This window comes from Macaca thibetana, chromosome 19 (genome assembly GCF_024542745.1).
Source record: "Macaca thibetana thibetana isolate TM-01 chromosome 19, ASM2454274v1, whole genome shotgun sequence".
In the NCBI taxonomy this organism is placed as follows: Eukaryota; Metazoa; Chordata; class Mammalia; order Primates; family Cercopithecidae; genus Macaca; species Macaca thibetana.
In genome coordinates, this window is record NC_065596.1 from 49478781 (window position 1) to 49503940 (window position 25160).

The following is a 25160-nucleotide window of genomic DNA, read 5'->3' on the forward strand; positions in this document are numbered from 1 at the left end:
CACCTCTTCTATCTGTGGTAGTATGCCAGTTATTTCTGTCTTTTGGGTCCCCCTCCAAATCCCCAAATGCTACTGTCAGCAGCCGTGGGAAGGAATATAAGACCGAATGAACTTCATGAATAGGAGAAAGTGAAAACTTGAAGGCAGGTCTGGAACAAGCTTTCAGTGGTAAAGGAAGATTCAGCCCCTGCCTGAATGTGTGCCCAAGACCCTGCCTCTATCATGAGGACAGTGAATTAGAGAACAAGGCGCCCAGCTGGGCAGCCCAGAGGCTGTGCAGACTGACACTGTGGGATTAAAGATATCTTTAAAACCATCACAGGAGGCCAGGTGCCATGGCTCACGCCTGTAATCTCAGCACTTTGACAGGCTGAAATGGGAGGATCCCTTGAGCCCAAGAGGTCAAGGCTGGAGTGAGCCATGATCACGCCACTGCACTTTAGCCTGGGAACAAGAGACCCTGTCTCAAACACAGACCATCACAGGAGAAGGAAATATTGGGGTGCAGGACACAGCACCCCCAAAATGCGACTGTAGGAGACCAGATATATATCACCCCAAATTATACTTCTTTGGAATATTTTGAGCTGGTTATGCTGAGAAACTGCAAACACAACAGGTGTATCTCTGAAAAGCTGCCCTTTGCAAAATAAATTTATGTCATGAAGGAAATCTACATTAGAACAAGTATCTGTACCAGGAGGAGACAACTTTTATTACCTGAGAGATTTATATCTGCATAACCAGACGACCTTTATTTGCCATGCATTTCCTCCCCTCACCATTCCATTACTCGTCCCTACCTGCCCCAGAAGCCCCAAGCCCCTAATCCTTATATAGCTCAGGATGCTATATAGGGTTTAGTCATCTGGCCCTTCGTCAAGTCTCTTGTTTTGTGGGACTCTGTTGCTTATATACATAATTAGAACCGTTTTCCTCCCATTGGTCTCAATTTGAAGCCTGACCAAAGAACCCAGAAGGGTGGAGGGAAGCATTTTACTCTCCCCAACTGAAACCAAATATGCACCAAATATAAGACAAAATGCAGATGGTGTGAAGATCTTCAACCTGCAAGCATTTTTGCAATCAGAAGGGAAAAGCACGGGTTGAAAGTAAAGGTCAAGAGTCTTTAGCAGAAACTTAAGAAATAGAGTGGTTAGCCAGGCGTGGTGGCTCACGCCTATAATCCCAGCACTTTGGGAGGCTGAAGCGGGTGGATAACTTGAGGTCAGGGGTTCAAGACCAGCCTGGCCAACATGGTGAAACCCTGTCTCTACTAAAAATACAAAACTTAGCCAGGCGTGGTGTCACACATGTAGTCCCAGCTACTCAGGAGGCTGAGGGAGGAGAATCGCTTGAACCTGGCAGGTGGAGGTTGCAGTGAGCTGAGATCATGACACTGCACTCCAGCCTGGGTGACAGGGCAAGACTCAGTCTCACAGAATAAATAAACAAAATGGCAAAAATGACAGTAGGATTTGCACTTTGGGAGGCCGAGGCTGGTGGGTCCCTTGAGGTCAGGAGTTCAAGACCAGCCTGCTAACATGATGACACCCTGTCTTTACCAAAAACACAAACATTAGCCAGGCATGGTGGTGGATGCCTGTAATCCCAGCTGCTCAGGAGGCTGAGATAGGAGAATCGCTTAAACCCAGGAGGCGAGGTTGCAGTGAGCCAAGATTAAGCCACTGCACTCCAGCCTGGGTGACAGAATGAGACTCCATGTAAAAAAAAAAAAAAAAAAAAAAAAAAAAAAAAAATTGACAGCAGGGAGGTGAAACTTCAGCCACATGGCAGAAGCACTGGATACACAATGAACCAACAATCTTCAAGAACTGAGGAAAATTTTGCTTTTTAAATCAAATCTGTATTATTTTCCATGAGGAAGAGCTTATGAGAATTACTTGAATACTTTCTGTGTATTCAAGGGAGGGAGAGGGTGGGACTGGGGTGAAAAACACAACTTTAAGAAACAGGCTTGAGAAATGCTCACCGTGGACCCAAAATGAACTGAAGTGGAGGTTTCTGACTTAACAAAGGACCCTCACACCCTGACGTTCCAAACTCGGCACTTGGCAGAGGCCGAGGAAGACCAGTGGTCTATTCCTGGACATTCATGGAACACGCAAGTTCAATGTGTTCCACGAGGAGGCGCCTGTTGCTAGCCCCGCTTTGCAGATTCAGATCCTGATCCTGGCAGTGCTGCCTGAGCCCATGTGGGTAGTGGGTGAGGTTGCAGGGCTGTCTGGTGTCTGGCCCCAGCAGGGGACCACTGCCCCACCCTGCCCTCCTCATGTGGTCTCCTGTCAGCCCGCCAGGAGCACGTTTCCCCAGGGAGTATTCTGTGGTGTTTTGCAAACATGGATGTGCCAGGTGCTATGACGAGGCTGCAGCATTAGGAGGAGTGACCCCAGCAAGCCTGTGGGCAGGTTCTGTCTGGGGGTGGCAGGACCTGCCGCCAGCCCCTGGCTTCTACTCTCCAGCCTCTCTGCTCAGGGCTCTGGGCATGGCAGGCAGGTAAACAGGCTGTGCCCTCCCAAGATGGGAGGTAATGAACTTCTTTTTTTTTTTTTTTTTTTTTTTGAGATGGAGTTTCGCTCTTTTTGCCCAGGCTGGAGTGCAATGGCACGATCTTTGCTCACTGCAACCTCCGCCTCCTGGGTTCAAGCGATTCTCCTGCCTCAGCCTCCCGAGTAGCTGGGATTACAGGCATGTGCTACCATGTCTGGCTAATTTTTTGTATTTTTAGTAGAGACGGGGTTTCTCCATGTTGGTCAGGCTGGTCTTGAACTCCCGACCTCAGGTGATCCACCCGCCTCGGCCTCCCAAAGTGCTGGGATTACAGGCGTGAGCCACTGCGCCCGGCCTGGAGCTGATGAACTTCTAAATCAGGTTCCTGTGCTCTGCAGACGGCTTTGAGAGAAACCTGTGCCTCTCTCAGGTCTGCTTGCCCCAAACTGTGCCCCAAAGACTCGCCCAGCTCCTTCCACCCCTGACCTTTGCTTCCATCCAATATCTGGGATGCAGTTAGGTTTGCCTCGAGGCAAAGCTACCAGAGTTTTGGCTGAAGATAACAGCTACAATGCTTCACACGCAGTGCTTATGCTGTGCCAGGCTGTCCTGCCTGTCTCATAAGGTGCTTCCTTCTCTATCTGAAAGGGCTTAGTGCTGACCTCTGAGGCTGCCGCCTGACCCAGGGTCCAGTCGCAGCGCGGGAGAACCTCTGCTCCCTCCCGGAGACATCCAGACCCTGGCAGCCCTGGATGGGGACCGGAGCTTCCTGGCCATGTGTTTCCTGTCCCCCCATAGGCCTCTGTTTCCCCGATGGGGAAGGTTTTGTGTCCCTTGTGTCTGATGAGCCAGGACATGGCTACGTGAACAGCACCACAGCCAAATCTGATGGGCATTTGGCCACAGCTGCAGGGAGGATGTGGGGGCCTGCACTGCCTCAGGCCTGCTCGTGGCTCCAAGTGGTGAAGCCCCATCACTGGTAAAGAGGAGTGGGACGGGCTCAACCGCTCTCACCTGATCAGCCAGAGGCAGGCCCGGGGCTTGGGGGAATTTCCTGGGCAGGGAGGAAACTGACAAACAGCTGAGTTACACACACACAGCAGTTCCTGTTTGAGCTGCCTGACTTGGGTTTTAAATATAGCCTATTAAAGCAATTAGAGAATTGGTTCCAAAGTTTACCTCCTCTGATTCCCAAAGATAAAAGAAGGCATAATTTATTTTATCTTTAGGTAAAAAGTGTAGATGATTTGGGACTATCTGGTTTTAAAAAAATAATCTGACCTAGACACAAATGAACAAAAACAGTTTTGGAGAGAAATTGGTCTGCCTCACCCTCCCCTTTTTGTGTGGCGTATCTAAGCTTCATGGCTAAAACAAAACCAAAAAAAAGGTGTTTAATAATTACCTTTATTGACCTCTGTACCTTCTGGACTTCCTTCACTCCTGGGCACAAGACATGGCCATTCCTAGGGTTGGACCGTGCAGGCACGGGCGGTCAGCTGGGCCGCAGCTTCTCCGGCTCTGCAGGGTCACGGAGGAAGGTAAGGTCCGTGGGTGATAGAAAGGCTCATGGCTCTCCTGGCCGGGGCCTGGACAGAGAATTTATTTAGAGAGAGGGTACAGTGGTGCATGGTTACCTCCTAATTCAGTCTGGAACTGGGTTTCCTCGGCAATGTTTTCATTCCTTTCATCACTTAATGAAAAAGTACCTGGCCAGGCGCGGTGGCTCACCCCTGAAATCCCAGCCCTTTGGGAAGCCAAGGTGGAAGGACTGCCTGGGCAAATAGCGAGACTCACGTCTTTACAAAAAAAAATTGTAAAAATTTAAAAAGTACAAAGAAAAAGTACCTGTATTGTATTGTGGCTCTGTGATGTAGGGGAGTGTCTTTAATCTTGGGAAGGAATTATAAGACACACACTCCTTACCTGGACTTGATTCTGATAAATACATTCCACAATATTTTCATTTTTAAATTTTTTATATTTTATTTTTTTGAAACGGAGTCTCGCTCTGTGGCCCAGGCTGGAGTGCAGTGGCACGATCTTGGCTCACTGCAACCCCCACCTCCCAGGTTCAAGTGATTCTCCTGCCTCAGCCTCCTGAGTAGCTGGGATTACAGGCACCCGCCACCATGCCCAGCTAATTTTTTTTTTTTTTTCATTTTGAGTGGAGACGGGGTTTCGCCATGTTGGCCAGGCTGGTCTCAAACTCTTGGGCTCAAGTGATCCGCCCACCTTGGCCTCCCAAAGTGCTGGGATTACAGGCCTGAGCCATTGTGCCCAGCCCAGGATGTTGTTAAATATTTCTTTTAACTTTTGAAAAAAAAAAATGAAGTTGGACCAGGGAGGTAGAATAACTTTCAAGGCACAGGCACGTGGGCCAGAAGGCTCCCGGGGCCTGTCTGGGAGAAAGCTAAGCAAGCAGCTGAGCTTTGGAGAACAGCGGGGAGCTGTGTTCCCCTGCCTGGACAGTGTTAATGACTGACTTTGACTCTGGGGCCCAGCGCATGAGCCCTGCAGGACTGGCAGCGGCCCCCGCCTGTCGCAGTAACCAACACTGTGCTTTTGGAGCCAGCTCCCCTAGTCCAGGCCGAGCTTGCACTTGCATCTTGTTTGCTGCTGCTGAACCAAGATTCAGCTGTGCGCCTTCCTTGCAGTCTCCTGGAACCAGCAGGAGGAAACATGGGGGATACTGGCCTGAGAAAGCGGAGAGAGGATGAGAAGTCGATCCAGAGCCAAGAGCCCAAGACCACCAATCTCCAAAAAGAGGTAAGGCGGTCTCTGGCGGGGCGGGCCCTTTGCAGGTTAGGCAAGGGCGTCTGAACGAGGGGCGCAGGCAGTGAAATCCGGGCCGATCCCTAGTGACACGGCAGAAGATGTGCTCTTTGATTTGTGAATTACATCTTTAAAGGGACAATCTCTGGACCTACTTCTTTCCCTCTTTCCCTCTCACCAGGGAACTCTGTATATTCTTTTTTTTTTTTTTTTTTTTTTTTAGATGGAGTGTTGCTCTGTCGCCCAGGCTGGAGTGCAGTGACGCCATCTCGGCTCACTGCAACCTCCACCTCCCCGGTTCAAGGGATTCTCCTGCCTCAGGCTCCTGAGTAGTGGGGATTATAGGCGCCCGCCACCATACCCGGCTAATTTTTGTATTTTTAGTAGAGATGGGGTTTCGCCATGTTGGCCAGGCTGGTCTCGAACTCCTGACCTCAGGTGATCCTCATACCTCGGCCTCCCAAAGTGCTGGGGTTACAGGTGTGTGCCACTGCACCCGGCTGCATTTTTTTTTTTTTTTTGAGACAGAGTGTTGCTATGTCGCCCAGGCTGGAGTGCAGTGGCTTGATCTCAGCTCACTGCAACCTCTGCTTCCTGGGTTCAAACAGTTCTCCTGCCTAAGTCTCCTGAGTAGCTGGGACTACAGGCATGTGCCACTATGCCTGGCTAATTTTTGTATTTTTAGTAGAGACAGGGTTTCACCATGTTGGCCAGGCTGGCCTCCAATTCCTGGCCTCAAGAGATCTGCCCACCTTGGCTTCCCAAGTGTTGGGATTACAGGCGTGAGCCAACTTGCCCGGCCCACATATTATTTTAAGTTCATACCTGGGTGCTTTTGTGTGTTGGGCAAATGTCTAGAGGGGCCAGTAGTTTTGTTCAAACTAATGACCTTTCCAGGAATGGTCAGAAAGGGCCTCTTTTCAAAAAATTAAAAAAAAAAAAAAAATTTAGAGACAAGGTCTTGCTCTGTCACCCAGGCTGGAGTGCAGTGGTACAATCATGGCTCACTGCAGCCTCGACCTCCTGGGCTCAAGTGATCCTCCTGCCTCAGCCTCCGGAGTAGCTGGGACTACAGGGGTGTACCACAATACCCTGCCAAATTTTTAACTTTTCAAAAAATTTTTTTCTGTAGAGGCAGGGTCTTGCTGTGTTGCCCAGGCTGGTCTGGAACTCCTGGGCTCAAGCCATCCTCCCACCTCGGGCTCCCAAAGTGCTGGGATTATAGGCGTGAGTCACTGTGCCCAGCCAGAGAGGGTGTTCTGATGGTTGAGTCCCCTCTAAATGCCTGTCCCTCTTATGTCTGAATGGCTGTAGTAAGGGGAAGTACTGCCCCCAGCATAGCCTGTTCTGTCTTAGAGGCGTCTACCAGGGACGGCCGCTCTGAGTTGGGGTGCAGTGAGCAGCTGGGGCTGGCCCTGGGCCTGGAGGGGAAGGGAGCTTGGGGCTGTGGGAAGGCAGAAAGGAGCTCCACACGGGTCACCGCGGCAGGCCCAGGCAGTTGGGAGCAGCAGGTGCTGAGCATGGAGGAGTGGGGAGGGCTTCAGGCTCCGAGGAGGAGGAAAGGCAGCCCTAGGCAAGCTCGGGATGGTTTCCGCTTCCAGGGCAGTGGTGTGGGTGGGGCCTCCGAGAGCTCCCATGCCTGGCAGCAGAGGGGATGGAGGAGGGACCGCACCAAGGCTTTAGGACTTGACCAGGGGGCTGGCAATGGCCTGAATGGCTTGGCCTGGGACTGGGGTCCCCAGGAGGTAGACGATGGGCTGCAGCCCTCTCCCTCTCGGCCAGTCTCAGGCCTGATCTCAGCAAGGGCCTCTTGGAACCCTGTTGGGCCCAGTGGCCACAGAGCACAGCTGAGAAATCCCCAGATGTGTCTTCTGAGCTGGGGACAGGTGTGGCGGCACACGCCTGTAACCTTAGCACTTTGGGAGGCTGAGGAGGGAGGATCGCTTGAGCCCAGGAAATCGAGGTTGCAGTGAGTCATGATCGTGCCATTGCACTCCAAGCCTGGGTGACAGAGCAAGACCCTGACTCTAAAAACTGAAAATCTGAGCTGGGTCTACCCCTCAGTCAGGCAGCTTCAGGGTGAATGCAGGCCTCACCCACATCAGAACCCAGGCAGTCCCTCAGCAGGAGGGAGGACTCTGGAGCCAAACAGGGCTGAGATGAGGAGGAGAGCTGAGCCCTGTCCTGGAAGTGCGTCCTGGCCCTGAAAGCTGACGCTGCTCCCCAGGGATCCCGCTGGTGTGCGGAGAGTCCCCAGGGTGGCAGCCTGCAGCTGGGAGCCCTTCATCCCCTGCGATCTGACTCCAAGCCCAGCCTCTTCCCAGACAGGTGAACACGGGCGCTGGAAACTTCAGGCTCTGGAGATCTGGCTGGGGGCTGCTTCTGAGGACAGGTGTTATGAGTAGAGCTTGAGTTGGACTTTTTTTTTCATCCTTCATTGGTGTGTAATTTACATACAGTGAAATGTGCAGGTTTTTTTTTTTTTTTTGGAGACAGAGTCTCACTGTCACCCAGGCTGGAGTGCAGTGGCTCACTGCAACCTCTGCCTCGCGGGGTTCAAGAGATTCTCCTGCCTCAGCCTCCTGAGTAGCTAGGAACAGGCGTGCACCAGAATGCCTGACTGATTTTTGTATTTTTTAGTAGAGACAGGGTTTCTCCGTGTTGGCCAGGCTGGTCTCGAACTTGCGACCTCAGGTGATCCGCCTGCCTTGGCCTCCCAAAGTGCTGGTATTACAGGCATGAACCACCGCACCTGGCTGAAATGTACAGATCTTTAGTGCTGAGTTTGGTGAGTTTTGACAGATGTACCACCCCAGAAAGCTCCCTCCTGCCCCTTTCTGGACAGGGTCCCAGCCTTGCATTCCTGTCGCCGTGGATTCGTTTCACTTGTTCTTTTTTTTTTTTTTTTTTTTTTTTTTTTTTTTTTTTTTTGAGACGGAGTCTCGCTCTGTCGCCCAGGCTGGAGTGCAGTGGCCGGATCTCAGCTCACTGCAAGCTCCGCCTCCCGGGTTCACGCCATTCTCCGGCCTCAGCCTCCCGAGTAGCTGGGACTACAGGCGCCCGCCACCTCGCCCGGCTAGTTTTTTTTTTTGTATTTCTTAATAGAGACGGGATTTCACCGTGTTAGCCAGGATGGTTTCGATCTCCTGACCTCGTGATCCGCCCGTCTCGGCCTCCCAAAGTGCTGGGATTACAGGCTTGAGCCACCGCGCCCGGCCTCGTTTCACTTGTTCTTGAGCTTCACAGGCATGGAACCATCCGGTGTCTCTTTGAGCTGGGTTCTGTTCTGAGAAAGCTCACATCCTAGCAAATGGCACTGGGCCAGGCATGGTGGCTTACGCCTGCAATCCCAGCACTTTGGGAGGTTGAGTTGGGAGGATTGTTTGAGGCCAGCAGTTTGAGGCTGCAGTGAGCTATTATCTCACTGCTGTGCTCCAGCCTGGGTGACAGATCTGACTCTAAATAAATAAGTAAATAAAAATAAGATAAAAGAAAATGGCACCCAGAAAGTTCACAGTCCCTGAATGTTTCTGTTTCTGGGAGGCCTCCGTTGCTCACCCTGCATGGAGCCTCTGGCCAGGACTCTAGGCCCTGACTTCCCTCTGCTTTGGTGGTGCACTCCTTTCTCCTCTGCCCAGCTCAGAGGCGTATCCCGAGGGCCCTTCTCATTGGCAAGCTGTCGCCAAGTCAGTCTTTTCATTGAGGGCACAGGATCATGGTTAGGCGCACGGAACCTGGGCCAGCGTCCTCCTCTGTACCTTGGCGGTGGTACAGTGTGGCCAGCTCACGGGGCTGTCACGAGAATTAATCACGTTAACATAAGCGAAACTCCGGGAGCCGTGCCCCGGTGTTGCCAGGGCAGCCACTCGGGGTGGAAGCGCTTGGAGCATGGGCTTTGGCTGGGGCTGCCCTGGCCGTACCAAGGCAGGGTGGCACCTGGTCTTCTGGGCTGGGTCCAGGCGTGGCACTAACACGCTCTTCCTTCTTCCACACCTAGCTGGGCCTCATCAGTGGCATCTGCATCATCGTGGGCACCATCATCGGCTCTGGGATCTTCATTTCCCCCAAGTCTGTGCTCAGCAACACGGAAGCTGTGGGGCCCTGCCTCATCATATGGGCGGTTTGCGGGGTCCTCGCAATGCTGGGTAAAGAGACTTGGCTCCCTGATGCAGCCCCCAAAGCATGCAGGGACACGCTAGGCAGGCGCTACCTATTCAGCCCTCACCCTGCCAGTGTCCCTCTTGGCACATGTGTGGCAAACAGGTGTAAATCAGGCTGGACTGAATGTCCAACAGCTGGAGCTCAGGGCCGCCCAGTGAGGGCAGACCACGGTGGGCCCCTCCATACGCGCGCAGCCCCCCGCGGGAGGAAAGCTCCCTGGGGCCAGAGCAGTGCCTCACAAGGGGCCTATGGGCCCTTCCTCTCTGCATTCCAGGCGCCCTGTGCTTTGCAGAACTTGGCACGATGATCACCAAGTCGGGGGGGGAGTATCCCTACCTGATGGAGGCCTACGGGCCCATCCCCGCCTACCTCTTCTCCTGGGTCAGCCTGATGGTCATGAAGCCCTCGTCCTTCGCCATCATCTGCCTCAGCTTCTCCGAGTACGTGTGCACGCCCTTCTACGTGGGCTGCAAACCTCCTGTAATTGTTGTGAAATGCCTGGCCGCTGCCGCCATCTGTGAGTACCCGAGCCCAGGGTGGGGTCAGAAAAGACCAGGCACAGAGGGTGTCCGGGGACCCCGCCCTCCGCTCCTTCCCAGTGAACTAGAGTCTCTGGCGAGGGGCCAGGCAGGGCCTGGTGTCAGCCTTTGCGGTACCTGTGGGTGCCGCACGCTGGGGATCCCCAGGCCCGTGGGGGCTGCAGGGAGGGGTACCGCTGGCTGTCCTGCAGGGCAGGGCCGTCGCTCGGGGCCCAGCCTCTTCTCCCGGCATGGTGGCACGTACCTGTAATCCCAGCTACTCCGGACGCTGCTTACCATGCCCTGATAATTTTTCGCCATCTGAGGCAGCCCGGCTAAATTTCAAAGGTCATCTCCAGGTTCATTTAAAAGGTCCTTAAACTCCCAGGTTGGGATCTGCCCTCTTGGAATTTGGGAGATAATGTGGTGGCTGATGGGGGAGCTGGGGTGGGCAGCAGGCATGCTGCCCGTTTCTACTAAAATACAAAAATTAGCATGCTTGGAATCTCACCACTTTGGGAGGCTGAGGTGGGAGGATCGCTTGAGGCCAAGAGTTTGAGATTAGCCCTGTCAACACAGTGAGACCCTTGCCTCTACAAAAAATAAAAACATTAGCTGCGTGTGGTGGCATGCACCTGGAGTCCCAGCTACTTGGGAGGCTGAGGAGGGGGGCTCACTTGAGCCTTGGCCCTGTCTCAAAAAATAAAATAAAAGAGGCTGGGTGTGGTGGCCCACGCCTGTAATCCTAGCACTTTGGGAGGCCAAGGCGGGTGCATTACTTGAGGTCACGAGTTTGAGACCAGCCTGGCCAACGTGGCAAAATCCCATTTCTACTAAAATACAAAAATCAGCAGGGTGGGGTGGGGGGGCTGGGGGGCTGGTGGGGTAGCATGTGCCTATAATCCCAGCTACTGGGGAGGCTGAGGCAGGAGAATTGCTTGAACCCGGGAGGTGGAGGTTGCAGTGAGCCGAGACTGTGCCTTTGCACTCCGGCCTAGAGGACAGAGTGAGACTCCACCTCAAATAAATACATAAATAAAAATAAAATTAGAAAAACTGGATGTGAGGGCAATCTGGCAGGGACATTTGTCGCCCCTCTGATCGCCAGGGTTGATTCAGGTGATCTGGCTGGCTAGGCTGGTGTCCCCTTCCTCCCTCACTGCTCCACGTGCATCCCTCCTGAAGCTGTGTGCTTGGTCAAAGAGGATGACCATCCCCAATAGAGGAGGACTGGTCTTCGGTCAAGGGTATATGAGTAGCCGCGCTCCCCCTCTAGAACCTCCAGACAAGCTCTCTACTAAAAATACAAAAATTAGCCAGTCATGGTGGTATGCACCTGTCGTCCTAGCTACTCAAGCGTCTGAGGCAGGAGAATTGCTTGAACCGGGGAGGCAGAGATTGCTGAGATCATGAGCTGAGATCATGCCACTGCTCTCCAGCCTGGGTGACACAGTGAGACTCCATCTCAAAAAAAGAAAATAAAAAATAAAAAATTAAAAAATATATAAAAGAAAGGAGACTCTCTCCAGGGCTTTGTTGAAAACCATAAATGCAGAAACTGCCCCCACCCTTCCAGTGTTCATCACGACGGTGAACTCACTGAGCGTGCGGCTTGGAAGCTACGTCCAGAACATCTTCACCGCGGCCAAGCTGGTGATCGTAGCCATCATCATCATCAGCGGGCTCGTGCTCCTGGCCCAAGGTGACCCACGCGAGGGCGGGCCCTGCACGGGCACACACCAAACCCCCTTCCACTGGGAGTGGAGCAGCCTTGCCCCACGAGCCCATCGCCAAGGAAGCGTGGCGGGAACTCAGTGGGAGGGATCCTTAGTTGCAGGGCGTGTTTAATAAGCTGGGGTCACAATCATGCCCGTCTTTCCCGTGGAGATGCACTCAAGATCTGGCCGGCTGACACCTGCCGTTCACTGTCTGGCTTCATTACAGGAAACACAAAGAATTTTGATAATTCTTTCGAGGGCGCCCAGCTGTCTGTGGGAGCCATCAGCCTGGCGTTTTACAATGGACTCTGGGCCTACGATGGATGGTGAGGCGTCCTGAGATGTCCCGAGCCTGGGGGTGGGTGGGGTTCTCCAGGCGACTTTAACTCCACCTGTCATGGAAAGCAATGAGTTCCCCTCTCTGGGGTTTGGTGTGACCTTGACATTCACCCTCCCATTTCCTTTTTGGGAAGCATGCGACAACCTCTACCCTTTATTCCCGGAGACTCGGGCTCAGTCAGCCAGAGCGCTCTGTGCAGAACCCACCGGGCCAACAGAGGCTCAGGCCAATTAGACGCAGCCAGGCCCCAAGCTCGGGTTTTCTCTTTTGTTTCGGTTTCTTTTTTTTTTTTTTTTTTTAGAGACAGGATCTCACTTGGTCACCCAGGCTGGAGTGCAATGGCAGAATCATAGCTCACTGTAGCCTCAAACTCCTGGGCTCCAGCCAGCTTCCCGCCTCAGCCTCCTGAGCAGCTGGGACTACAGATAAGAGCTACCATGCCCGGGTAATTTTTTATTTTTATCCTTTGTAGAGACAGAGTCTCTCTATGTTGCCCAAGCTGGTCTCAAACTCCTGCACTCAGGCAGTTCTCTCTCCTCAGCCTCCCAAAGTGCTGGGATTACAGGCGTGAGCCACCGTGTCCCGCCTCAAGCTCTTGATTAAACAAAGAATACTCAATAGCTCTTCTATTTAACCTTGAAAATCATTAGGATTGGGAGCCTCTTTGAACCTATTATGGTTTGGAGGCTGCCCTACAAAAATAAATAATATCATATACATTTTATGTATTTATCAGGTTTAGTGGATGAGACTTTGTTTTTGTCATTTTTTTTTTTTTTTTTTTTGAGATGGAGTCTCCTTCTATCACCCAGGCTGGAGTGCAGTGGCGCAATCTCGGCTCACTGCAATTGCTTGAACCCCTCAGGTTCAAGCAATTCTCCTGCCCCAGCCTTCCGACTAGCTGGGATTACAGGCACCTGCCACCACGTACGCCTAATTTTTGTATTTTTAGTAGAGATGAGGTTTTACCATGTTGACCAGGCTGGTCTTGGACTTCTGACTTCAAGTGATCCGCCCACCTCAGCCTCCCAAACTGCTGGGATTACAGACGTGAGCCACTATGCCTGGCCCGTTTTTGTCCTTTAAGGAAGAAGCGTGACCATCTATAACGCTGGTTCTTCTCTCCTGCAAAGCATTTATAGATTTCATTCCCTTTTCAGACAAAGGAATATTCCATTTTTTCAAAGCCCCCTGGGGACTCACTACTCCTGATTATTCTTCAAAATCCACGTGATTCCCAAGGAGGGCAAAGACTCAACCAGCTGACAGATGTGTAGGTCTGGGTAGGAGCCCAGGCCCCACCACTAGCAGGGCCATTAACCTGGAAAGAAATTCACCTGGAATTTCTGCAGAATTTTTTTCTCTGGTAGAGAATCTTAAATGAAGCCAAAATTTATTATTGTGGGTTTCATATTGGAAAAAGAAAGTCAAGGTGTGATGCTTGTTACTTTCCTTTTTCCAGGAATCAACTCAATTATATCACAGAAGAACTTAGAAACCCTTACAGGTAACAGCTCAATCAGTGTAGGGGACAGTAGCCGGGCAGGCTGATTTCTCTTCTCCTGGTGAAGACTGGAGCTGTTTCCCTGGTTATTCCATGATGCCATGATGCCCTTCCCGACAGTGATTTTTTTTTTTTTTTTTTTTGAGACGGAGTCTTGCTCTGTCGCCTAGACTGGAGATCTCAGCTCCCTAAATTTTGTATTTTTTTAGTAGAGATGGGATTTTTTAGTAGAGATGGGATTTTGCCATATTGGCCAGGCTGGTCTTGAACTCCTGACCTCAAGAGATTCGCCCACCTCGGCCTCCCAAAGTGCTGGGATTACAGGTGTGAGCCACCGCGCCCGGCCAGTGAATGGTTTCTTATGAGCTCACTATGCACGTTTAGAGCTTGGTTTGGTTTGGGGCAGAGCAGTGGCTACTAAGGGAGGGAGGAGCTTGGTCTTCCTTTACCTCTGGCTTATTCTGCTTTATAAACAGTTCCATGTGAACTGCTCTGGAGTCTGAGAGGCGGCATTCCCATTTGAAAATGTCTCATGTTCCTGCTGGGGCTCTGCTACCTGCGAATCTTCGCCCTGGAAGGGCCTCAGGGAGGGCGTCCATCTCCCACAGGAGGCTGTGGTCTGAACGTGGGTCTCCGTGTCATTGCCCCTCCCAGAAACCTGCCTTTGGCCATTATCATCGGGATCCCCCTGGTGACGGTGTGCTACATCCTCATAAATGTGTCCTACTTCACCGTGATGACTGCCACCGAACTCCTGCAGTCCCAGGCCGTGGCCGTGGTGAGTGCTCGGGCATCGCTGCTGGCGGGCTGTGGCTTGTGGGAAGGGGGTAAGGCAGGTGTCAGCACTGAAGGTGAGCTTCCTCCCAGGGAAGGAGGGCGATATTCACGGACGGGGGCACGGACTGGGCATGCACGGCATGGAGTCGGAGGCAGGGCTGGGCTAGCCAGGGTGAGGGTTTGACAGGCAAGCATGAAGCAGAGGCAGAAAGTGCCAGGGAGTCGGGGGAGGTCATTATATTAGGCTGGTGCAAAAGTAATTGCCATTCCTTTCAATGGCAAAATTGGCAATTACTTTTGCACCACCCTAAATAATAATGAATCATAGAAGCTGAGAGGTGAGAGGCATTGGGGCCAGTGAAGAGGTGGCTGGGGGCCTCCTGCAGTTGCAAACAGACAACCAAGTGTTGGGGATTCAGAAGGTGGAGGAGACACAGTTTGGATAAGCATTGAGGTCACTGACCACGAGACTGGGGGCTGCTAAGGTGGGAGGGAGAATTCAGCCATTCCAGTTGGAGTGGGGGTTCGGGGAAGTGAGGGGTGAAGGTGTCAGGATATTGAAATGACCAAGAATTATGCAGCTGGGTGTGGTGGTGACTGCCTGTAGTCTCAGCTACTTGGAAGACTGAGGCCAAGGATCGCATGAACCCAGGAGGCTGAGGCTACAGTGAGACATGATCACGCCACTGCACTCCAGCCTGGGTAACAGAGCAAGATCCTGTCTCCAAAAAAATCAAATTAAAAAATAAAGATTTGGCCGGACATGTTGGCTCATGCCTGTAATCCCAGCACTTTGGAAGGCCGAGGTGGGCGGATCACAAGGTCAGGAGTTCAAGACCAGCCTGGCCAACATGGTGAAATCCCGTCTCTACTAAAAATATAAAAATTAGGTCGGTGTGGTGGCATGTGCCTGTAATCCCAGCTACTTGGGAGGCGGAGGCATGAGAATTGCTTGACCCCAGGAGACAGAGGTTGCAGTGAGCTGAGTCCGCACCATTGCACTCCAGCCTGAGCAACAGGAGCGAAACTCTGTCTGATTGATTGACTGATAGATAGATAGATAGATTGATTTATGCCAGGGAGTAGTGCATAAGAGATTTCTCTTGCCATCACAATATCTGGAGGTAGGTGAGTGGCGTTCTCCTCTCTCCTCTGCAGTGGAGAAGTCAGAGGCTGTGCCCTGAGGCGAGGTGGGTCCCTGGGTCCCCTGGGAGGCCAGAATAGCTTTTGGGGGCCGGCCGCTCTAGGAGGCCGAGAAGACCCTCAGGACTCATCTTGCTTCTCTCACAGACGTTTGGTGACCGTGTTCTCTATCCAGCGTCTTGGGTCGTTCCACTTTTTGTGGCATTTTCAACCATCGGTGCTGCTAACGGGAGCTGCTTCACAGCGGGCAGGTAGGGGACCCCCGGCCGTCACTCCCAGGGTGGGCAGGGGCGGCGAAACCAATGTCACCCCTGAGGAAGACACACAGCTCAAATCCTCAGGGCTCTGCCAGGCGAAACCCATGGCAGCACAAGTAGGAGACCCAAATCCAGGGGAGGGATGTGGCTTGAACCCACGCCGCAAACTGGCCAGGAAGGCATGGATGGGCCTGCACACGGGAACTGATCAAGGCTGCCTGGAATCTCAGCCTTTCCACTCCAGGGCCCTAGTTCCAAACATGGCGGGGAAGCTGTCCACGCTGAGGTGAAGGGAAGTATCACAGTTGTCCAGTGTTCCGGATGGATATATTTCCAAGTGAAATTGACAAAGTCTACATATGTTAAAAAATGAAGTACCATAAAATAATTCTTCTAAAGCCAAACCAAAACACACACCTCCAACTTCGTTCTTTGTCAAAAGCATTTTGGCTACATCCTTTGTATTTCTTTATAAATGTTTAAATTTTAATTTTAATTAACTAATTAATTTTGAGGCAGGCCTCTCGCTCTGTTGTCCAGACTGGAGCACAGTGGCATGATCTTGGCTCACTGTAGCTGCCACCTCCTCGGCTCAAGCAATCCTCCCTCCTCAGCCTCTGGAGTAGCTGGGACCACCGGCACATGCCACCACACCTAGCTAACTTTTGTATTTTTAGTTGAGACGGGGTTTCACCATGTTGCCCAGGCTGGTTTCGAACTCCTGGCTCAAGTGATCCTCCTGCCTCAGCCTCCCAAAGTCCTGGAATTATAGGCACGAACTATCGTGCCCAGCCTTATTTTATTTTTAATTGACAAATAATAATTGTTTATATGGGCTGAGGCAGGAGGATCCCTTGAGGCCAGGAGTTCGAGACTAGTCTGGGCCACATGGTGAGACTCCGTCTCTACAAAAAGAAATTTAAAAATTAGCTGGGTGTGGTGGCCCATGCTTGTAGTCCCAGCTACTTGGGAGGCTGAGGTGGGAGGATTATGTAAGCCCAGGAGTTCCAGGCTGCATTGAGCCATGATCACACCACTGCACTCCAGCCCGAGTAACAGAACAAGACCCTGTCTCTAAAAAATAATAACAATAATTGCGTATATGTATGTGGTAGAGTGTGATGTTTCAATACATGTAAACATTGTGGAATGAGCAAATCAGGCTAATTAACATGTATCACCTCACATACTTATTTCTTTGCAATGAGAACATTTAAAATCCGCTAGCCATTTTGAAATATACACTGTTATTAACAACAGTCACCTTGCTGTGCATTAAATCACCAGAGCTTATTCCTCCCATCATACTGAAACTCTGTAGCCTTTGACCAACATTGCTGCTTTTGCCATCCCAGGCCCCTCTTCCTTCAGCCTCTGGTAACCAGCATTCTACTCTCTATTGCTATGTTTCAATTTTTAGATTTCTCGTATGTCGCCGGTCATTACAACTATCTGGGCTGGTGGCACAGGGATAAGAATTTACCAAGACAGCTGTAGGTCAGGGAAGGCCAATTTATTAGAGTAAGCAGGAAAATACATTGTAAGGGTGCAATGGGCAGGTCAGCGAGAGAGGAGCTGACTGCAAAGAGACAAAGGCTTGCTGAGGATTTTGTAGGATGGTGCTTGTGCTGTGTGCTGGACAGGGGTATGTGCAGTACCGATAATGCCAAGGTTGCAGTGAGCTAACTTGCATTTTTCTATTAGCTGAGGGTCTGGCGATCACTGGGCACAGGAAGATTGTGTTATTTGTGCAGGGGGCTATGTGTCCTGGGCCATGAAGAAAGGCAGGCTTGTAGCTTACCTGCTTTATCTCTTTTGGCTTTCCCTTGGTCCCACCAGCCTGACTCATTTTCCCTAATTAGGACTCCATAATATATAAGGGAGGTCATGGGATATTTGTCTTTCTATGTCTGGCTTATTTCACGTAGCATAATGTTCTCTAGAGTCATCTTTGTTGTCAAAAACTGGCAGAATTCCATTCTCTTTAGAGTCTGAATAGTATTCCATTGTGTATCTATAACATTATTTTTATTCATTGATCTGTTGATGGACACTTAGGTTGTGTCCGTGTCTTGGCTGTGGTGAATAACGTTGTAATGAACATGGGAGTGCAGACACCTGACATGTGGATTTCAATTCATTCAAATATATACCCAGAGGTACATGGGAGTGTAGGTATCTGACATACGATTTCAATTCATTCAAATATATACCCAAGGCCAGGTGCAGTGGCTCACGCCTATAATCCCAGAACTTTGGGAGGCCGAGGTGGGTGGATCACTTGAGGTCAGGAGTTCGAGACCAATCTGGCCAACACGGTGAAACCCTATCTCTACTAAAAATACAAAAATTAGCGGGGCATGGTGGCAGATGCCTGTAATCCCAGCTATTCAGGAGGCTGAGGTAGGAGAATCGCTTGAACTCGGCAGGCGGAAGGTGCAGTGAGCTGAGATTGTACCAGTGCACTCCAGCCTGGGCAACAGAGTGAGATTCCATCTCAAAAGAAAAAAAAACCTCATTGTCCAGACCAATGTCACAGAGCTGCCCCGTTTACTCCTAGGAATTCTACAGTTTCAAGTCTTACATCCATTTTGAGTAGATTTCTTGTCTAAGGGGTGAGATAAGGGTCCAATTTCATTCCGCCAGCTTTCCCACTTGCATATGAATATAAAATCCGCTTGCCAGTTTCTACAGTAAAGCTTTGGGATTTTGATCAGGACTGTGTTGAATCTATAGATCAACCGGGGGAAGACTCTGCTGTCTTAAAAGTACTAAGTCTTCCAGCATGGGTACAGTGGCTCAACCTGAAATCAAAGCACTTTGGGAGGCCGAGGGGCAGTACTGCTTGAGCCCAAGAGTTAGAGACCAGTCTAGGCAACATAGTGAGACCCCATCTCTACAAAAAATACAATAAACTTTGCCAGGCATAGTGGTACATGCCTGTGGTCCCAGCTACTCAGGAGACTGAGGTGGGAGGATCACGTGAGCCCAGGAGGGCGAGGCTGCAGTGAGCTGAGATTGCACCACTGCACTCCAGCCTGGGAGACAGAGTGAGACCTTGTCTCCAAAAAAAAAAAAAAAAAAAAAAAAAAAATGCCGAGTCTTCCAATCTATGGGTGGACTGTTTATTTAGGTCTTTAATATTTTTTTAAACAACTTTTTGTTTGTGTGGTGGTGTTTTTTTGTTGTTGTTTGTTTTTAGATGGAGTCTCGCTCTTCGCTCTGTCATCCAGGGTGGAACGCAGTGGCACAATCTCAGCTCACTGCAAGGTCCATCCCCCGGGTTCACGCCATTCTCCTGCCTCAGCCTCCCGAGTAGCTGGGACTACAGGCGCCCGCCACCATGCAGGCTGATTTTTTGTATTTTTAGTAGAGATGGGGTTTCACTGCATTAGCCAGGATGGTCTCGATCTCCTGACCTCGTGATCTGCCCGCCTCAGCCTCCCAAAGTGCTGGGATTACAGGCTTGAGCCACCGCGCCCGGCCTTTTTTTTTTTTTAGACAGGATCTTGCTTTGTCACCCAGGCTGGAGTGCAGTGACACGATCCCGGCTCACTGCAACTTCTGCCTCCCAGTTTCAAGCGATCCTCATGCCTCAGCCTTCCAAGTAGCTGGAAGTACAGGCATACACCATCACACCTGGCTAATTTTTGTATTTTTGGTAGAGATGGGGTTTCACCATGTTGCCCAGGCTGGTCTCGAACTCAAACTCCTGGCCTCAAGTGATCCACCTGCCTTGGTCTCCCAGTGTTGGGATTACAGGTGTGAGCCACTGTGCCTGGCTTAATTTTTTGTAAAAAAGTGTTTTTTGAGTAGTTTTTGGTATATAGTTCTTGCACATCTTTTGTCAAATTTATTCCAAAGAATTTTATTTTTCATACTATTCTAAATGGTATTGTTAAAAAAAAAAGTTGCTTAATTTTCAGTTTCTGATGGCTTATTGCTAGTATACACAAACACAATTTTAACAGTTCCAATTAAGGCACAAATATCATAAAACTCACCCTTTGTAATTGTACAACTCAATTATTTTCATAAATTTATAAGGCCGTGCAAAACATCACAATCCAATTCTAGATCATTTCCATCACCCCAAAAAGGTTGCTCACTGCCTAATTAATCCCTGCTTTCACCCACAGCCCCAGGCAACCACTAAGCTGCTTCTGTCTCTATAATCTTGCTTTTTCTTGACATTTCATCTAAATAGAATGACACAGGTCAGGCATGGTGGCTCACATCTGTAATCCCAGCACTTTGGATGGCCAAAGTGGGTGGATCACTTGAAGTCAGGAATTCAAGAATTTATGAAACTGTCTTATAAAGTACAAAAATTAGCCGGATGTGGTGGGGGGCGCCTATAATCCCAGCTACTTGGGAGACTGAGGCAGGAGAATCACTTGAACCCCGTGGGGCAGAGGTTGCAGTGAGCCAAGATTGCACCATTGCACTCCAGCCTGGGCAACAGAGTGAGACCCCGTCTCTCAAAAAAAAAAAAAAAAAAAAAAAAAAAAAAAAGGGTTTATAGCTTTGGTCATGTAAAATCTGGCAGGACTAGCGCTCCCATGTCAGACTTCTCCTTGCCGGTTTAGCATTCCCTATGCACTTACAATGATTTTGTCCAAAAGTTCCAAAAGTCCTGCTTGCGTTCTGATTGCATGGAATTTGTATATTAATTTCTGGAGGACTGACAAAAATCTTTGACAGTATTCACCCTGAGTCTAAATCCCCCTTTTATCAACTCCCATCCTCCCGGTTTCACTTGTTTTGGGAATTAATATCAAGTTCATATCAATTCAAAGTTAAGCTATGTAGTTGTAAATAGATGGGTCTTTGTGGCATTTGTGTTGACTTCCGATTTTTTTGCGCTGTAGTTAAGAGTATGTGACCTTTATGATATCAAGTCTTGGTTTAGGGTTTTTGTTGGTTGTTGTCGTTTGGAGACAGGGTCTCACTGTCGCCCAGGCTGGAGTGTGGTGGCGCAATTATGGCCCACTGCAGCCTCAGACTCCTGTGCTTAAGTGATCCTCCCACCTAAACCTCTCAAGTAGCTGGGACCACAGGCACGTGCCACCATGCGTGGCTAATATTAAGTTTTTCGTAGATGTACTTACTATGCTGGCCAAGCTGGTCTCAAACTCCCGGCCTCAAGCAATCCTCCCACTTCAACCTCCCAAAGTGCTGGGATTATAGGTGTAAGCCACAGTGGCTGGCCTGATATCAATTCTTTTTATTTATTTATCTTTTTGAGAGAGTCTCGCTCTGTTGTCCAGGCTAGAGTGCAGTGGCATGATCTCGGCTCACTGCAACCTTCACTTCCTGGGTTCAAGCGATTCTCCTGCCTCAGCCTCCCAAGTAGCTGGGATTACAGGCGCCTGCCACCACACCCAATTTTTGTATTTTTAGTAGAGACAGGGTTTCACCATGTTGGCCAGGCTGGTCTTGAACTCCTGACCTCAAGTGATCCACCCGCCTTGGCCTCCCGAAGTCTTGGGATTACAGGCGTGAGCCACTGTGCCTGGCCTCAATTCTTTAGAAGTTTGAAAATGCCCTTCGTGGCTCGCTGCTATTTTTGTGTTTCCTATGGTCTTGAAGACAATGTGTATTCCACAATTATATCTAGATTTTTATGTGATCATCAAGATTGTAACTTGTAATGTTCAAATCTTTTGCTCAAATTGGATTTGCCAATTTTTGTCTGCTATGTTTCAAGGGCTCCTGGGGTTTTTGTTTTGTTTTGTTTGTTTGAGACAGAGTCTCATTCTGTTGCCCAGGCTGGAGTCTGGAGTGCAATGGTGCGATCTCGGCTCACTGCAACCTCTGCTTCCCAGGTTCAAGTGATTCTCCTGCCTCAGCCTATGGAGTAGCTGGGGTTACAGGTGCCCGCCACCACACCCAGCTAATTTTTGTATTTTTAGTAAGGACGGGGTTTCACCATGATGGCCAGGTTGGTCTCGAACTTCTAACCTCGTGATTTGCCTGCCTCAGCCTCCCAAAGTGCTGGGATTAAGGCGTGAGTCATTACACCTGGCCTTTTTTTTTTTTTTTTTTTTTGAGATGGAGTCTCACTTTGTCGTCCAGGCTGGAGTCTGGAGTGCAGTGGTGCAATCTTAGCTGCAATGGTGCGATCTCAGCTTACCACAACCTCTGCCTCCCAGGTTCCAGCGATTCTACTGCCTCAGCCTCCTGAGTAGCTGGGACTACAGGTGTGCACCACCATGCCCAGCTAATTTTTTGTATTTTTAGTAGAGACAAGGTTTCACCAGGCCAGGCTGGTCTTGAACTCCTGACCTCAGGTGATTCCCCCCCCCCCCCCCCCCCCCGCCACAGTCTCCCAAAGTGCTGGGATTACAGAAGTGAGCCACCGTGCCTGGCCCAAATTTTTAATTATGGTAACTTTTTCAAGAAATTCTGGTTAGCCAGAGGATACCAGAGGCTAAAAAAGGTAGGGGGAAGGGGAGATAGGGAGAGCCTTGCTGAAGGATACAAAATTACAGCTAGACAGGAGGAATAGATTCTAGTGTTCTACACGCTGCAGGGTGGCCAGAGCTCACATTAATATTAATATGTAGCTTCGGATAGCTAGGGGAGGATTTTGAATGTTCCCAACACAAAGAAACGGTAAATTGAAAAACTTTTTAAAGTTATTTGTAGAGATGGGATCTCACTATGTTGCCAGGCTGGTCTCCAACTCCTGGGCTCAAGTGAGCCTCCCGCCTTGGCCTCCCAAGATGTTGGGATTAGAGGCATGAGCCACTACACCTAGTCTCTCAGTGTGTTTAACCTCCTCACTCACTCTGCCAAAACCCACTCCTCTCCCAAAGACAGACCCTCATCTGAAGCCCAGGTCCCTGCTCAGCTCCCTTCATGAACCTTCCGAGGGCTCCTTAGTGGACCCCGGAACACACGTCCTCGGTGGCCCTGGACAGATTGTCTGCACTCTGGTCAGTGGATTCCCATGTCGTTATTTTCCAGACTCATTTATGTGGCGGGCCGGGAGGGCCACATGCTCAAAGTGCTTTCTTACATCAGCGTCAAGCGCCTCACTCCAGCCCCCGCCATCATCTTCCATGTGAGTACGAATCCCGCTAACAGCCTATCTTCAAGGCGGGGACACTCCATCCACAGGGTGCTAAGCCCGGTGGCTTCCAAATGACCCAGATGCCCTTATTCCTTGCCATGAAATAGATATAGAAAGAATCCCAAGATATGTCAAACAATGTACCCAATGTCTGCTCCTTTGTCTGAATTTATCCGCGAAAGACAGTGTGTGCCCTCAATGCTTCTGTGTGCATTCTGCTGTGCTGGGTTGCTGGTAACAAACTATATAAAAGCCTACTAGCTTACAGGGAAGGAGGGTAAGACATTTTCCCAGGTGGTTACTGACAGCAGCCTCTCATTATGCTCTAATGATTGAGAAGTCACTGGATCCTTATGCAGTAAATGCCCTTTGACTGTTTTTTTTTGTTGTTGTTGTTGTTGTTGTTTTTTTTGAGACAGAGTCTTGCTCTGTCACTTAGGCTGGAGTGCAGTGGCATGATCTTGGCTCACTGCAGCCTCCGTCTCCCAGGTGCAAACAATTCTCCTGCCTCAGCCTCCCAAGTAGCTGGGATTAAAGGGGCCTGCCATCATGCCCGGCTTGTTTTTGTATTTTTGGTAGAGATGGGGTTTCACCATGCTGGCCAGGCTGGTTTCGAACTCCTGGCCTCAAGTGATCGGCCCACCTCAGCCTCCCAAACTGCTGGGATTATAGGCATGAGCCACCATGCCTGACCACCCCTTTGACATCTTCTGATGGGAGCTTCTCTGTGGTGCATGGTCCTTGTTTTGTGCAACTGTTCTGAGCACTGATAAACCATCCACATTTCTACCCCAGGGCTGGTCTACACCTGTTCCCCCAGAGGAGAGGCACTGCTCTCTATCATTCTGAAAACACACCCAGGAAATACTAGTCCAGGGCCACGCAACTAACACAGGCCAAGACTAGACCTGAGCTTCTAATTCAGGGCCCCGGCTCGCATTAGAAAACTCTCTTTGAGGAAAATTTGTAATTATGAAGCTGGTATAACATTCACACATATTAGGTTGGTGCAAAAGTAATTGCAGTTTTTGCCATTAAAAACTGCAATTACTGGCCAGGCATGGTGGCTCACGCCTATAATCCCAGTACTTTGGGAGGCCGAGGCAGGTGGATCACCTGAGGTCAGGAGTTCGAGAACAGCCTGGTCAACATGGCGAAACCCCATCTCACTAAAACTACAAAAATTGGCCGGGTGTGGTGGTGCCTGCCTATAATCCCAGCTACTCAGGAGGCTGAGGCAGGAGAATCTCTTGAACCCGGGAGGTGGAAGGTGCAGTGAGCCGAGATTGCGCCACTGCACTCAAGCCTGGGTGACAGAGTGAGACTCCGTCTCAAAAGACAAAACAAAAAAACCGTAATTACTTTTGCACCAACCTAATGCTTTATTTCTCCCTTGCTTAAAATCGCAACTTCAAAGATTCAGAAATTTCCCAGGTCTTTTCTGCAGGCTTCGTGGAGAAGAGCTATCATAGCCAAAGTCAGGTTTAACCCGAACTATCACGGAATGCCTGGGAAGTTCCTTTCATGCTAAAGTGTTTTTTCCACAAGAAAAACTGTTTCTTCGGTCTTCTGTGACGGGAGAACAGTGTTTTGTTGTAGTAATGACGTATGAATCCATTCTTCTTTCTATTAGGGTATCATAGCAACGATTTATATCATCCCTGGTGACATAAACTCGTTAGTTAATTATTTCAGCTTTGCCGCATGGCTCTTTTATGGCCTGACGATTCTAGGACTCATCGTGATGAGATTTACAAGGAAAGAGCTGGAAAGGCCTATCAAGGTAAGCTTGCAGCCCCAGAGTCACAAGTGGCTTTGGATTTTTTAATGAATTAGAGGTAACTCTTTCAAATGCTAGGGGCATGGGTTCTAGTTCTAATCTGACTTGACTCTTTTAAAATATCATATTTTAGAGTGGAGTTTACTCTTCATAGCATAGTTTATGATCCAGTTAGCCACCTTATTATTCATTTTATTAAGTCATCATGAATACCTGTGGCCTGTCTCTGTAACCAAAGAGGTCCACCTCTCTGGTTTTTTTTTTTTTTTTTTTTTTTTTTTTTTTTTTTTTGAGACAGTCTCACTCTGTCGCCTGGGGTGGAGCGCAGTGGCACATTCTTGGCTAACTGCAGCCTCCACCTCCCAGGTTCAAGCGACTCTCCTGCTTCAGCTTCCCAAGTTGCTGGGATTACAGGCATCTGCCACCACGCCCGGCTAATTTTTGTATTTTTAGTAGAGACAGGGTTTTTACCATGTTGGCCAGGCTGGTCTCTAACTCCTGACCTCAAGTGATCTGCCTCCCCTAGCCTCCCAAAGTGCTGGGATTACAGGTGTCAGCTATTGCACCCAGCCCAGTTCTGATATCTCTTACACATATA

At 50.0% G+C, this 25160-nt stretch overlaps 1 protein-coding gene across 1 annotated transcript in view; it reads left to right on the forward strand.

Annotated features, from left to right (window-relative positions):
• The first annotated feature begins 5187 nt into the window (after positions 1-5187).
• Positions 5188-25160, forward strand: part of SLC7A9 (solute carrier family 7 member 9) — a 31980-nt gene continuing 12007 nt past the window's right edge. The window contains exons 1-10 of the mRNA XM_050771989.1: positions 5188-5280; positions 9284-9431; positions 9722-9964; positions 11542-11667; positions 11910-12009; positions 13486-13530; positions 14182-14305; positions 15595-15698; positions 22677-22773; positions 24416-24565. Of these exons, the coding sequence (XP_050627946.1) occupies positions 5194-5280; positions 9284-9431; positions 9722-9964; positions 11542-11667; positions 11910-12009; positions 13486-13530; positions 14182-14305; positions 15595-15698; positions 22677-22773; positions 24416-24565 (1224 nt within the window). The 5' untranslated portion in view covers positions 5188-5193. The remainder of the gene's footprint in view (positions 5281-9283; positions 9432-9721; positions 9965-11541; positions 11668-11909; positions 12010-13485; positions 13531-14181; positions 14306-15594; positions 15699-22676; positions 22774-24415; positions 24566-25160) is intronic.